We start from the raw sequence: 15,258 nt of genomic DNA on the forward strand, positions 1-15,258 counted from the left end.
GGAAGCTCAAGGCACACAATAGAGAGTGTGTTACTTAGTGTGCAATGGAAATATAGATAGCCCTAGAGTGATGGGCGTATATACAATACACGGGGGAAAAAACCTTCTAAAGAGGGAAAAAATGCCTCGGCGGTCCTAGTGTGTTCACACACATCACTACCACATGTATATGGTAACAATGAAGACCACGGAGGACTTGATGAAGTCACTTGACGGCCTCTATGAGAAACCATCGGCATCCAATAAGATATTTCTCATGAAGCGCTTATTCAATCTAAAGATGACAAAGTATGGTTTAGTTGTAGAAAATAATATGTGGATGACGGCAGGCATAAGCTAATGTTTTTTAGTTTCATAAATTTTTCTTTTATTATGTGATGTTTTTGACATAACATACTAATCACTGTTTTTGACAAGTATTGTTTGCAGATTTTTATCTTCGCAACTGAGGAAAGTTTCTTTCCAATGGAGAGGTATGTTATAGAATTGATGTTTTATTATTTATTGCAGCTGACAGGTGGAAAAGACTAGACCCAGCTTGGCCTATGCAAATGGATATGTATATCATGTACATTTGATTATTCAGGTGCTCTTTTATGAGCTTTGGCCATTTATGACCGGCCGGCTAGTCTGTACTCATTTTACCATTCAAGAAATCTATAAATGAAATACGTGCAAGAGGGAAATGGTCACTCTTGCACGGGGGGAGATTGCACCCAGTGTCGGCGTTCTTCTTCTCACCTCTCCTCACTTCTTTCTCGTGTGCCGGCGTAGCACTCCATTCTAGGAGGTGCGTCTGCACGCACCCTATTGCTTCTCTCTTGCACTTTGTCTCCTTCTGTTCGTATATCTCGCGATTATGCGTCTATGTGGTTGCCAGGTATGTCAATTAGTCTGTTTTATGGGTTGTAGTATGCTATTTCGGGTATTTTGCAGGGAACTCCATGCCTCCGTTTGTAGCAGATTGACTTCTCCTCTTGAAGAGCTCTCTGTAACTTTAGGGCTTCTAGTTCCCTACGTAAAGAAGTTATCGGATCAGAAGGAATTTCCAAAAACACTGAGGTGGTCTCTACCTGAGGGGAGTTGGTGAACAGCTTCTTAGCCCCCTCTATCCTAGTAGCAGCTGCAATGCATTCCTCCAGAGTAGCGTCGGGTTGGAGGCTCTCTCGGAGTTTCTGCTGAGAGGTTTTTGGGAGCGCCTTCTCCACCCACTTCTTAACCATGAATTCACCGGGTTGCTGGGGAAGCTTGGCAACCAGAGACTTGGTTTTCATCATAAGTTCTGCAAAGTTCTCCTCTGGCTGGAGCACCATGTTGGCCAACTCATCCAAAACCTTCTCCTGATAGTCACCTGGCCTGAATGTTGCACATAACTATTGTCTTAAGGCTTCCCAAGTTGCAAAATGGTTCTCTATAAACTGGATGTACCATTTGTCTGCTAAGCCATCCAAGGTGGATGGAAAGAGTACCAAATAAGCATCCTCTCTATTAAGGCCACGACCCCTACAGAGAGATACAAACCTCCTTGCATGGTCGTCAGTATCTTCTGAAGAGAGTCCTTTGAAGGTGGGGAACTTGATGTTTACCTTGGCCAACGCACTAGCCAACGCCTCCATGGCTCCTTGTTGAGCATGTTGCTCAATAGCCTGGTGTAGCAGAATAGGAGAGAGCTTTACTGGAGAAGGTGATCTGGAAGATGTGGAACCGGATGGAGGAATGGGGGATGTCCTGTGTGGAGGTATGGGTGATGCGGTTGATGGACTTCTAACAGGTACCAAGGGTCGTCTTCTGCTGTAGTACTTCAGAGGACTTAGTAGTGCGCTTTGACACTCGACTGAACGCCTTGTATGTGTCATGCAGTGACCACCAATCCAACCAAGCTTTGGGCAAGAAAACCTTGAACTGGCTGAAGACTGGTCTAGACTCTACTAAACCAGGTAAGTGACTAGAACAGGCTGGAACAGGGACGAGGAGGACTAGACCAGGGTCGAGGAGGTCTAGACTAGGGACGAGGACTGGACCAGGGTGAGAGATGACTAGGGCGAGAGAGGACTAGACCAGTTGGACCAAGCCAGTTGGACCAAGCGAGAGGAGAACAGTGCAAGGCAAGGCACGCGAAGCTAGATAGACCCAGCTAGCTTCAAGATTTGCACCTCACAGAGTGAGATTTCAGTTGAGGTCCCACCGTGATCGCCAAAATGAGAGCACTTGTAGCGCAAATAGTGTGTTGTGCTCTCTATATTGGGTGCTCCTCAGTGAAATGTGCGTGACAATCTCTCTCAAAATGGGCTGAAAACAGGAAACAATAGACAACAACTGAGTTCACAGAAACACAACAGCAACAATAGACCACAACAAATGACTCGACTATCTCAAAGAACTGATACAGACTCTGGCGTGGTAGCACACTCAGCTCCAGCCCAGGACTCTCAAGCACAATGGGGTATCGAGGCTCAGATGCGCAGGGATGGTGAATAAGTGCTCTGTGTATAGACTCTCTGCTCTCGACGACGATGCCAGACTAGAGGTGAAGAAGTTAATGATCCGGACCCAACAGCTACTACTCACATGTACCATCATAAAGAGCCACCAACGGCTCATAAATGTCCAGTCAGCTAAGTCTATCTTCAAACTGAGTGGTGATGGTGATCTGGCCACGATGTCCACTAGACCACCGTCGGTACCCTACCACATGTCACTCCCCAGCCGCAATGTGAACCAGACCAACTGTAACAACTGTCCAACTGTCTGTCTTGTGAAGGACACTGTAGCCTTACAGGTGGGGGAGTTCCAAAAGAGGGATAGACATGTAAATTGATGAATTATGCATTCCTCAAAGTGTTTGGGTGTGAGGCTTTCATGCACATAGATAGAAGCCTAAGGTCAAAGCTAAATGCAAAGTCCAAAAAGTGTTTCTTCATTGGCTATGGAGAAGGTGACTTTGGGTATCGCCTATGGAATCCTGAAGATGGTAAAATCTTTAGAAGTAGAGATGTAATTTTCAACGAACAAAATATGTACAAAGATTACTTGGAAAGAAAACAAACAAAAGAAACATGTGATGAGTACATGGAGCTTGAGGACGGTGAAGACTCAAGGCCTGCAAACGGTGACAATGTGCAACAACATCAACCAAATGAGGAGCCTCAATCTATTCTCCGAAGATCTACAAGAGCAAGTAGACCTCTAGAAAGGTTCATTCCTTCCTTCAACCATCTCTTTATCTCAGATTCAGGAGAGCCAGAATCATAGGAAGAAGCTATGCATCACAAATCCAAATAAGAATGGATGAAGAGCATGCAAGTGGAGTTGGTTGAGTTGCCTAAAGATAAGCGGGCATTGCAGAACAAATGGGTGTATAAGCTGAAGGAAGAAGAAGGTGGGAAGAAAAGGTACAAGTCTAGGCTTATGGTAAAAGGGTTTTCTCAAAAGAAAGGTATTGACTTCAATGAAATATTTTCTCCTGTTGTAAAAACAAACTCAATTAGGATTGTCTTAAGCCTTGAAGCTACTCATGATTTAAATCTTGAGCAAATGGATGTAAATATGGCATTCCCTTACGGTGACTTAGAGGAGGAAATTCACATGGTTCAACCGAAGGGGTATGAAGTAAAAGATAAGGAGAAAATGGTTTGCATATTAAAGAAGAGCTTGTATGGTTTAAAGCAATCATAAAGACAGTGGTACTCGAAGTTCGATCGATGGATGTTGGATCATGGATTCACAAGATGCAGCTCAGATCACTGCTTCTACACAAAGAATTTGGGAGATGGGAAGTTCATCATCCTAATGTTGTATGTTGATGACATGTTGATTGCATGCTAACATGCAGGACATCAAAGACCTAAAAGAGGAGCTGTCTAAATATTTTTCAATGAAAGATTTAGGTACTGCAAAGAAGATACTTGGTATGAAGATATCAAGGGATAGGATGAAGAAGACAATAAAGCTACCTCAGGAGGATTACATCAAGAAGGTAGTAGAAAGGTTTGCAATGCACAATGCAAAAATGGTTTCTGCACCTTTGGCTGGTCATTTTAAACTAACCAAGGATATGTGTCCAAAGACACAAGAGGAAATAGCCTATATGTCTAAAGTTTCATATGCTGCAGCAGTAGGTTCTCTTATGTATGCTATGGTCTGGATAAGGCCATACATTGCACATGCAGTGGGAGTTGTAAGTAGGTTGATGGACAACCCACGTAAAGAGCACTGGCAAGTTGTCAAGTGGATACTTTGGTATCTAAAAGAGACAACAACAAATGCTTTGTATTTTGGAGGCACTGATATTTTCTTGTAAGGTTATGTTGATGCAGATATGGCAGGTGACAAAGATACTCGAAGGATCACTACTGGCTATACCTTCACAATTGGAGGCACAATAGTAAGTTGGGCTTCAAAGCTGCACAAAGTGGTCTCACTTTCTACTATAGAAGCAGAGTATGTAGCAATGACAGAGGCAAGCAAAGAGATTTCGTGGCTTCACAGATTCTTAGAAGAGCTTGGATTCAACAAGACAATTGTGTCGTATACAGTGATAGCCAAAGCGCTATCCATCTTGCGAAGAACCCAATCTTTCACTCAAGGACAAAGCACATTGAGGTGAGATATCACTTCATACGAACACTTTTGGACGAGGGACAACTAAAGCTAGGAAAGGTGCATACAAGTGAAAATCTTACAGACATGTTTACGAAGGTGATCAATAAGGAGAAGTTGAGCTTTTGCTCATCTTCAATCGGCATTCAAGAATAAGAATCCAGGATGGAAAGCAATCACAGGTTTGGTGTGGAGATCAGTCTCCAAGTGGGAGATTGTTAAGTATGCAGCCTAATTTACCCCTTGTATTTTTTTGTATTAAAAACGCACATTTGTAAGGCCCCCATTATGAGGAGAATCCATCGTACATGAAGAAAAAGCACTCGTCGAAAACCAATTTTCACGACCACCGGAATATTCCTTTTTGTCGGAATATTATGACCAGAAAGTGGTCAAAAAACGACCTGTCGGTTGGCCGGTGGCTGGAACTCAATGGCCGATGGCCGAATTCAAATCGGACTTGTCTTCTCAAGGACGGCCATACATGGGCGCATGGGAGAATTCAACTTGGACTTGTCTACACAAGGGTGGCTACACACGGCTGCATCTCATGAGAGAGGGCAAGCCTTTTGGCCTATAAAAGGAGGCCTTTTCTACACACATTTTGGAGTGTGAAATTGATGCAACAAGATGGGTGTGAGGTGGTGAGAGTGAAGCAAAAGGGGGAGCTCGATTAAGGGTATAATCCCTTTGTAACTTACTTCTTGTTTGAAGTACTAAAGCCATTGAGTGGCTGCTTTCCCGTGGATGTAGCCCACATTGGGTGAACCACGTATATCATGTGCTCTCTCTCTCTCTCTCTCTCTCTCTCTCTCTAATCTCTGGTATGTTAAAAATTGTCTCTCTCCATTAAGTAAGCTATTCAATTATCTACTTAGCTATGCACTATTTCCTAACACTAAAGTCATAGGGAACAATTGTTGTGGTAACACATAGAAATCATGAAAAAACCTGTGTGATCCAATAGAAAATGCACATCGTGCAACAATATGTGAATGATAAAACTTTATTGTTGTCACAAAAAAAACAGAAATAGGAGCGGTTGAATGTGTTGAAAGACCTAGATTACTAACCAAAGTGTGACTGATTGGAGGAGATGGTGCTACCAGGATCTAAGAGTGCTTCTTGAGATGTGTCTCGGACGAGAACTAGGGTTGAACACACCATGCGGTTGGAAGAGGTGGCTGAACTACGCTGCGAATGATGCTCTTCCACCTACCATTCGCTCAAGAGTTTTTCGGAATGGAAGCTATAGATGCAGTGTCAGCATCTTGAATTTGATCATGCTGAATCTAAGTGTGTGCTTGTAACTTGCGACAAGGCCTCTTGATGTGGCCATACATGTTGCAATAGAGCACTTTGGGCGATGTTGGTTGTCGCAATCTGGCAAATTTCATCGATCTGGTATATTCCGTCGAGAGATATACTAGGCATTTTGGACATCAATGTCCATCGACGTTGGCTGATCTTGTGATATTCTGATTTGGGGAGATTGAGTTGTCCCAGGGGTAATGAGAGCTGTGTTTGACTGTATGCTACCCTCTATCTGTTGCGCTTTTTGAATTGCATCATGAAATGATGTATGACCTTAATGTTTGACACGACGAGCAATATCATGTTGTATGCGAGGCCACATAAAATAGAGCTTCATTTCTTCAGACATGCATGGGTTAGCTCGTAAAAGTAATGGTTAAGCTTTATTGCAAACTCAGCCACAGGTTCATGTTGTTGATGCGAAGCATTTAATTGCCGAAGTGCTGATTGAGTGATATTTTTGGTGTGCAAAATTCCAATTGTTTGAGTGCTTGCCAATTCAATTTTAGCTTGACCAGTTTGCTATACAAACCATGTTGTAGCGATTCCTTCTAGGAGTGTCCGGACTTCGAGAGCCTTCTTGTCATCCTACCATTGATGATACTCTGCTACGTTCTCGAAAGGATCTATACAGGTGAGAATGTCTTCAATCAGCATTCCATACAAGGATTTGGGACAAACCTTCCCATCTGTGCGGCAGTGAATATGTGTATTGATATTCTGAAGATATCTAACAAGAGATTGGTTTGTGTGGTTCACTTGCAGGAGGATATTGGAAATTGCGGACGTCATATGGTCAAGAGGTATGTAAGGAGGATCAAGAGCAAATTTAGGGTGCATCGGTGCTCTTCGTAATGAGGAGAGTTGGGAGTGTGTCTCGGAGAGGCTGCTCGGCTTATGGTGATGCTTGTAGAAACGTTTCTGTGAGACCTAAGGCTGTTGGGAGGAACTAAGGGGCAAAAACCTAAGCGCAAGCTTGACTGAAGCCAGTGATGACTGAAGCCAGAAGCCCCGTGTCTCCACCAATTTGGAATACACAATGCCTGCGGATGAAGATGCCTCAAACTGGCATGCTCACCTTCCTTAATAGGGCACTACCGTGCATGCCAATATAGGAGTAGGTACACGACGCTACAACGGCATCTAGAAATTACATACCACAATATGTACATGATTGCTTTTATTTCCATGCATAAAAAGGTGTCAAAATTGAGGTGAATGTTTTTATTTCACATTGTGCACGTGCCACAATATGACACATTGAGTTTAGTTAGATCATGCCAAACGGTCACATGTAAGCTCAAGAATCCGCAAAACCTAAGTAAATATTCCATTCATTGGGCTCTTGTGTGAGAGTAGGGCTGGTTATATAGATCGCGTGCCCAAGCTTGGGCACGCAGACGTGGAGGTTAGGGGCGTTCGCTGATACACAGCGCAGAAAGGGCAGATGACAAGGTCATGCGATACCCCCTGCCCAAGCTTTGGGTGGGCGTTGAGCTTCTGCCAGGTCAGCCAAAATCAGGCTATGCGATGGACGCAGCTGCTGAAAATAATTTTGCTTTATGTAGCCAGTGTGTAATGCATGCCCACCCATCATCAAAAGTGACGGGCACCCGCATTGGCAGTGTGTATCCAGCCTAGGACTCTGAACATAGTTTTAACATGTTTGCGTCCTGTGTCGGGGACAGTCTGAAGGCCTGGCTTTGTGTGCGCATCTCGCGCGCTATTTGTCAGCAACCTCCCGTGAATTCAAATTGCCATGCTTGTTCCCCATGGAGGCAGACGCGACTGTCTGTTGCATCGAATGTATCTTGGGAGGTTCTATGGTAACCCTAGGCCTTCCTCATGCCTACATTTGCACGCCCCTACTTTCAGGATTGATGGCTCTCGCCATCTGCAAATTCGGTTTACCTCTATCCTGCAGTTTTCTTTTTTCTCTTCGTGGATCAGCTCTACACAGAACACATTCCTTTATGCACTTGAAGGAGCGCAATCAATTCAAGGAAATGGAATTCATGTTTATTTGTTGCAAAATGAGCCACTTTTGATGTGATGCTTTCTGTGGGTTATTGAACATAGCATGTATGCTGTAATCTACTGACATGAATCCTGGATGCACATGCTATTGCCATGGATTTAGCGATGTTGAGGTCAAAGGAGAACTCTTCAAAACACATGGATACTTGTGCAATACAAGAAGCAGTAAAATGGGTATGGGAAACATCAAGCCTGGAAGAAACCCTTGGCTCCTTGGAGGATATGCCCATTCTTCCATCGCTGGAGTGTATGGTGCTCCTCATGCAAAAGTGCACAAAAGAGAAAAACCTCATTTTTGCCAAGCGTGTTTTTGTGCTAATCCACAAGCATGGGGGGATTGATAATGTAACTCTTGGAAACCATCTGGTTCAAATGCTTGTGGCATGCAAGGGTTTGTCTCACGCACAAGAAGTTTTTGAAACATTGCCTTGTCGAAAAGAATACGCATGGGCCTCTCTAATTCAAGGGTACAGTGATAATGGGTACCCCGTGCAAACACTTGAATTGTTTGATAGAATGCAAGGGGAGTGTGTGCGTTCTGCCATTTACATATATCCAGCTGTATTCAAGGCTTGTGCCAGGCTGAAGTACCTTGAAAAAGGTCAAGAAACTCACAGTGAGAGCGTGGCAAAGGGCATTGAGCTAGACCTCTATGTTGGCAATAGTTTGGTTGATATGTATGCTAAATGTGGCTCACTTTTAGAAGCACAAGAAGTTCTAAAGAAACAAAGACTGAAAAATGCAATCTCATGGAATGCTTTGATTACAGCCTTTGCTGATCTTGGCTTGCACGAAGAAGTATGGGCATGCTTAGAAATGATGGAGCTGGAAGGTCAACAACCTGATGCTGGAACTTTTGTTTGCATCTTGAAAGCTTGCAGGTCGAAGAATTCAGTATTGAAGGGGCGACAATTGCACATCTTGATAGTGAAGGGGGGATGGGATAGGAGCTTGTTTATCGCCAATTCTCTGGTTGATATGTATGCCAAGTGTGGCCAACTTGAGGAGGCGCAGAAAGCTCTTGACCATCTGACAAGTCCGAATCTGGTGTCTTGGACTGCCCTAATATCAGGATATGTAGAGCATGGCCTTGCTATGGAGGCGCTTAATGCTTACAAGCGCATGCAAAGGGAGGGCCTTTTTCCAGATGATATCACCTTTGTTTGCTGCTTGAAAGCTTGCAGTGCCACTGGAGCTCTACATGTGGGCCAGGAGCTGCATTTAGAAGTAGTTAAAACTGGTTTGGAACATGAATATCTAGTTGGCAGCATCCTTGTGGACATGTATGCTAAATGCGGACTTGTTGAAGATGCACAAAATGCTTTTGATAAGTTGTATCTGCGTACTGTTGTTTCATGGACTGCACTGATTGCGGGTTATGCTAAACATGGACACAATGATGTAGCATCAAGACTCTTCCAAAAAATGCAGGAGGAGAGCGTTATACCTAACACTGCAACATATACGTGCATTCTTAGAGCTTATGGTAACTTAGGAGCGATAGATAGGGGGCATTGCATACATGCAAGGTTTGCTGGAGATCAAGATTTTATGCTTGAATTTGTCTCATCATTTCCCTGCCCTGAGCCTAATGGAATAGATTGCAGCCCGCACGCTTCACAAGAGAAGCTGACAGGTGCTCTTATTGACATGTACAGCCGATGTGGGTGTATTGTTGATGCTAAAAAAGTGTTTGACACAATACCTGTCACCAATCTTGTGACATGCAATACTCTTATCATGGGTTGTTCAAGACAAGGAGAGAGTAGTCTTGTTCCTCATCTGATGCAAAGAATGAAAGAATGGGGAATAGTTCCAAATGGGGTTACATTTGTCGGCTTATTGACTGCGTGCAGTCATTCTGGATGGCTTGAAGTAGCATACAAATATTACGAGGATCTTGTGGAAGTTTATTTGATGGATCTAACTGTTGAGCATTGTAACTGTATGATTGATCTATATAGTCGGGCAGGCCAGCACGATGAAGCATTAGCAATCCTGGAAAATATGCCTTTTCAGCCGGACCTCATCTCCTTCGGTAGCATGTTCAGTGTATGTCGCAGTGGTGATCTAGTGGAGCTTGGTAGGCAAGTCTTAGATGGTGCTTCTTTTTCGGGTAAGAATTTGGCATCTGTGCTTATTTCTATGTCCAATATTTATGCAACTGCTCACATGTGGGAGGATGTGGAGATAATCAAGGAAATTCTCCAGGCATCGAAGGATTCTTGACCACACTAACCACATTGAGATTTTAAATTGCTGTAGATTAACCTTCTATTGCTTTAGACTGAGTTACGCAAAATAGGTGTGATCTTGTATCTACAGTTTTAATGTGGCGTAGCAGAATTGAATGCTTAGTTTTGAACCTCATGGATCCTTTTTGATGTTGTTCCGAGAAACGAAATTTGCACCTAACTGTCAGTAGGCTCCCAGCCGAAGCAGACAATTTTGCAAAGACATCTCTCAGCTATTGTTTGTGGAAGTACAATCATGACATATTTATTGACAGGATATTATACTACTTACTAACATCCGATGTTGAGAAATCAAAGTTCAAACATGATGTGGGCCGCTTTGCAAAGAATGAATGAGGATTTGGAAGAATGCCATCAGGAGGTGCAGGCTGGCCATTCCTCATCCCACAAACGATGGAGCTACCATCCAAGCTTTCATTAAATGCTTCTTAGCCTCCCCCATTGGCCTCCGCCTTTCAGCCCAATTTTGGTCAGTGATGTGACAGCCACAATTAGAGAGTTTAGCCGTCAAGATTGGGATTCTCTTCCAAGTTTGCCTTGACAGATATCAAAGTCACAGGTCGGACAGATGCTTAAAGAAAAAAAAAAGAGTACAAGAACTTTGAAACACACGCACACACCCTATGTACAACGGCCTCACAGGTAGGGAGACAAACATCCCATCACACGCACACACTTGCATATGGGAACAATCCCTAAGGACATTAAACATGTCTTCAGGTCGCCAAGGGGGGATTGAACCCAAGAACTTAGGCACAGAAGCTATGACAGCGGCTATGACAGATTGTTGTTGTATTCACAACCCGGCAGTGAGGAGTTGAGTTCAGCAGGCCATTTTTCGCCCCCCTGTTGCTTAATTGGTGACAATCAAGAGCCGTCATCGTATTACCCCTCAGGTATCGTGTATTTGGTTTTCTTCACCATTAGATGATTTGCATCGGAACACTTTGATGCTGTTTAGGTTTAAGCTCTGGCAAACCGATCACTGTAGTTGGTGATTACTATTTGGGCCGCTTGTGTCAAATCTCTTGGGTGGTTTGGTCTTCACTCATTGCATAGATTTAATAATCACATGATCTCGTGAAATTTTTTGTGATCACAATGTGTTAATATCATATTCACATGATTACATTTAAGCCGGTGAGTGGTAACCCTCCAAAAGTTCGTCGGGTTTTTGTTTTTTCCTTGCGGGTCTGTCGAGAAAAGCGGACCCGCTACAATTAGAAAAATGGGGACCAGGCGGGCCCACGCTGTCTCAATTTGAGAGAGAGAGAGAGAGAGAGAGAGAGAGAGAGAGAGAGAGACCATGACGCACAATCCACACATTCGATTGCAAGAGGGCATAAACATTGCTGGTTGAAATGAATTTGAGTCTGGTTGTGGCAACATTCGGATCAAAAAGGTGGGAGTTCACATTCAAAGGAGGTCTGGGTGAGAGATCAACAAGCATCCTCTAAATCTCCTTCCAAGAGGAGAATAATGGAGTCCCAACCAAAAATGAGATGCCATGCTTGAAAATAAAATAACGTGACCCGTATCATCCACCACCTGATATACTTGGTATATTCATCTTGAAAAAGAAAACACGTATGGTGAGGGAATCGTAGGACCAAAGTTGAAGAGAATGCTCTGCTCCAATGCAGACTCTCCAATCAAAGGGTGGTATTGCCCAGAGAGGATTGTCGAGCATGCCATGTTAAATGCGAGGTGATAGCCTTCCAATTGACAATGAGAAAAGAAGTAAAGGGAAACATGTCACACACAAAACAAATTTTTATGTTGAGAGCACCTTAAGCTCAATCCCAAGGAATGCCACTTTTTGGTTATGCAAGGTACGCTTTTGGGACATGTGGTGTCTGCTAAATGTTTAGCTCTTGACCTTGATAAAATTGTGGCAATTTTGAGGTTGCCTACCCCAATCAAGCCCAAAGGTGTTCAGAGCTTTGTAGGCCACACATGTTTTCATAGTATGTTCATGCGTATGTATCCCAATGTTGCCTAACCTTGACCCAATTGACTAGTGCTGTTGTATTGTTTCAGTGGTATAAGACTGAGGCCCAAGCTTTTGCTTACTTAAAAAATTACCTCACTGAGGCATCCGTTTTAGGTTGGTCTCTTACTTTTCATGTACATACTGATGCTAGTTAGACTGCTATAGGAGCAAGGAGTTCAACTTGGATCACCCCATTCATTATGCAAGTTGCATGTTCACTAAAATCGAGTGCAACTACAACACACAACAGAGAGGAAATGTTTGGCTATTGTTTATGTTCGACAAAAATTATAGCATTGTTTATTAAGGGCTCACTTCATCATTATTACTGATCATCATGCTCTGCGTCACTTTGTTGAATAAGCCACAAGTTGCAGGCTTGGTTTTGGTGATGGGCCTTCTGCTCCAAGAGTTTGATTTTGAAGTTGTCCTTCGTCCAAGGAAGCATCACGTCATGGCCGAACACCTCTTGCGTACAAACAGGTGAAGAAGGTGAAGAAGCTACATGTGTAATTGATGGCTTCCCAAATATCAGTATGTTTAAAGTGGACACAACCCTGAAATGGTATGGTGATGTGTTGTATTTGCTGTCCACCAGCTTGTACCCAGAGAATGCATCTCCCTTGCAAAAAAGAATATTGTTGCTGAAGTCTAAACCATTCACTCTGATTGGAGGTCAGCTCTACAAATCTGGACTAGATGGTGTTTACGTCGTTTTGTCTCCCCGCATGAAATCAAACATATTTTAAAAGATGCTCATAGTGGTCCAATTGGAGGTCATTACCCTGGTCACATCACATCAAAATAAATTTATTCAGAGTGGTTTATCGTGGCCATTTGTGTTTAGGGATGCAATTGCTCACATGAAGGCATATGATGTCTATCACTGTTGTGCACCTAAGCCTAGCAAGTAGTCCAATGGATTCTTTACCGGTGTCAATGGCATGGTTGTTCTTTGAATGGCGGGGTTTAGATTTCATTAGTCAAATTTCACCCGCGATCTACCAAGCAATCACAAGTATCTTCTGGTCGCTACTGATTATACCACAAAATGGCCAGAAGTATTGGCTACCAATGACTGCACATGTAATACACTAGCTAAGGTTTTGTATGAGAGGTTTGGATGCCCTATGCAGTCACTTTGTCAATGAGATAATCTCAGCACTGCTGACTAACTACAAAGTCTTTCATTGCAAGTCTTGCTCGTACTACCCCAGATCCAATGGACAAGTAGAGAGCACTAACAAGGTTCTCATTGTGCTCCTCCAAAAAGCGTGCCATTTACATCCAACATTATGGGCTCAGTCAATCCTTGACACTCTCCAGGTATATTGCACTTCTTTCAAAATGATGACCACTTACACCCCTTTTTAACTAGCCTTCAGATTGGAAGCCATTTCCCCTTTTGAGTTCAACTCAGGCTCTCCTAGGGTAGACAATTTTCTTGCTGATTGTGGTATGGAGTTTGCCCATACCTCTCGTCTCTCTATGCTTAAAGAAAGCAAATTTTTAGCTTCAAATGCCCTTCAGGCAGAGCGACTCTATCACAAAGCGTGGCATGATTGTCATATTTGGAGGCCAAAAATTATGCAAGGGTCCTTGGTGTTGCTCTATCAAGCGCTCTATTAGGAAAAACCAAAGAAGCCAGCCCTTGCTTGGCAAGGGCCATACAGAGTGCAGAAATTTTACCACCCACAAGGAGCTTTGCAATTAAGCACTCTAGATGTTGTTCCTTTACCGCTTGTAAACAGATCTAGGGTAAAGTGCTATTATCACTCAAACTGCGACATATGTTAGGCTCTCTCTTTCTCAGATAGTACTCTAAATTTGCTGCATCACCATTTGCTCTCCGCCAGCTCATCCATGTGTCCATCTTTTGTCACCAATAATTCTTCTCGCTTTTATCTCTAATCAATTATAACCCAGTGTTCTCCTTCATGTTCTTGTATTTTCCTGGTTGATTTTGGTGTTAGTGCAAATTCATTTCCACTGCTATGTTGATAATGTCAGATAGTAAAGTGACTTCTGCAGGATCACCAACATCATGAAGACTCAATTTCAAACCTGTTTTCATGGGAGTGGCAATAGGTTTGCAATCCTCAAGTCCAAACTTACATAGCAATGTCTCTATGTAACTTTTTTGACACAAGCCAATACCATGATCACACTGATTAAACTGATACCCAAGTAATGATGCAATAGCCCCAAATCTTTCATCTTGAAAGTAGCATTCAAATCAGCCTTAGTGGTCCTGCTCTTGGTGTCAATTTTCTTGTTGTGGATAATTACCATGCAATGGTGTCACATGTGGTAAACGCATAATTTTCCTTTGTTCAAACTTAAGTGTGATGAATGTCGTTCAATTAAGACATTGTAAATTTTGTTCTTGTCATGCATGGGCAAACACAAAAAATCCAAAAAGGCGTATGACTGCCCATGGCTACTGCAGATGCGACTTGTCCGAACGACTAGGAGAGGCTTGTTGTACGGACCTTTGAGTGGGTACTAACTAATGGAAAGCAACAAAAGGACATAAATAAAGACGTGTCCACAGAGATGGTTAAGGAAGCATGGCTTGGTGTGTTTGACGTCTCCATCTGTAAGGGGAGATTGAAGTTTTACAAATGCATTGTGCTAGAGATTCACATGCATGCAGAGACCATATACCTTCCTTGCACAAGCATGACCTTGAACCACATGGATTTCTCATTGTGATTTGCAAAGATGTTATACATACAATATGTTTTAAATGAGTCGAGGGACTTCACAACACCCAACAAGGCCATAGTGGACATCCATATTGAGACATTCACAATGTCATAAGAAAAACTGATATATGCATTGGTTGGAGATGCTATGCAGACCCATGGCATCGTGGAGCAATATGCCTCGCATTAGGTCTAGTGATCAGCAAATCATCTACATAAAGAATTACAATAAGAAGTAAACCACCCTTATGCTTTACATACAATGTGACTTCTGTTGGACTGCTACAAAAGCCTCGTTTGACCAAATGAGTGTCAACCTTCTCATACTAAGCACGAGGAGATTGCTTCAACC

At 43.0% G+C, this 15,258-nt stretch overlaps 1 protein-coding gene across 1 annotated transcript; it reads left to right on the forward strand.

The window, feature by feature from the left end:
• The first annotated feature begins 7,488 nt into the window (after positions 1-7,488).
• LOC147464942 (pentatricopeptide repeat-containing protein At1g06140, mitochondrial-like) lies at positions 7,489-11,222 on the forward strand. The gene has a single exon (XM_086517168.1). The coding sequence runs from the start codon at positions 8,044-8,046 to the stop codon at positions 10,177-10,179; it is 2,136 nt and encodes a 711-aa protein (XP_086373294.1). The 5' UTR covers positions 7,489-8,043; the 3' UTR covers positions 10,180-11,222.
• The last annotated feature ends 4,036 nt before the right edge of the window (positions 11,223-15,258 follow it).

Source organism: Adiantum capillus-veneris, chromosome 1 (assembly GCF_014529385.1).
Source record: "Adiantum capillus-veneris isolate H3 chromosome 1, ASM1452938v2, whole genome shotgun sequence".
Classification (NCBI taxonomy): Eukaryota; Viridiplantae; Streptophyta; class Polypodiopsida; order Polypodiales; family Pteridaceae; genus Adiantum; species Adiantum capillus-veneris.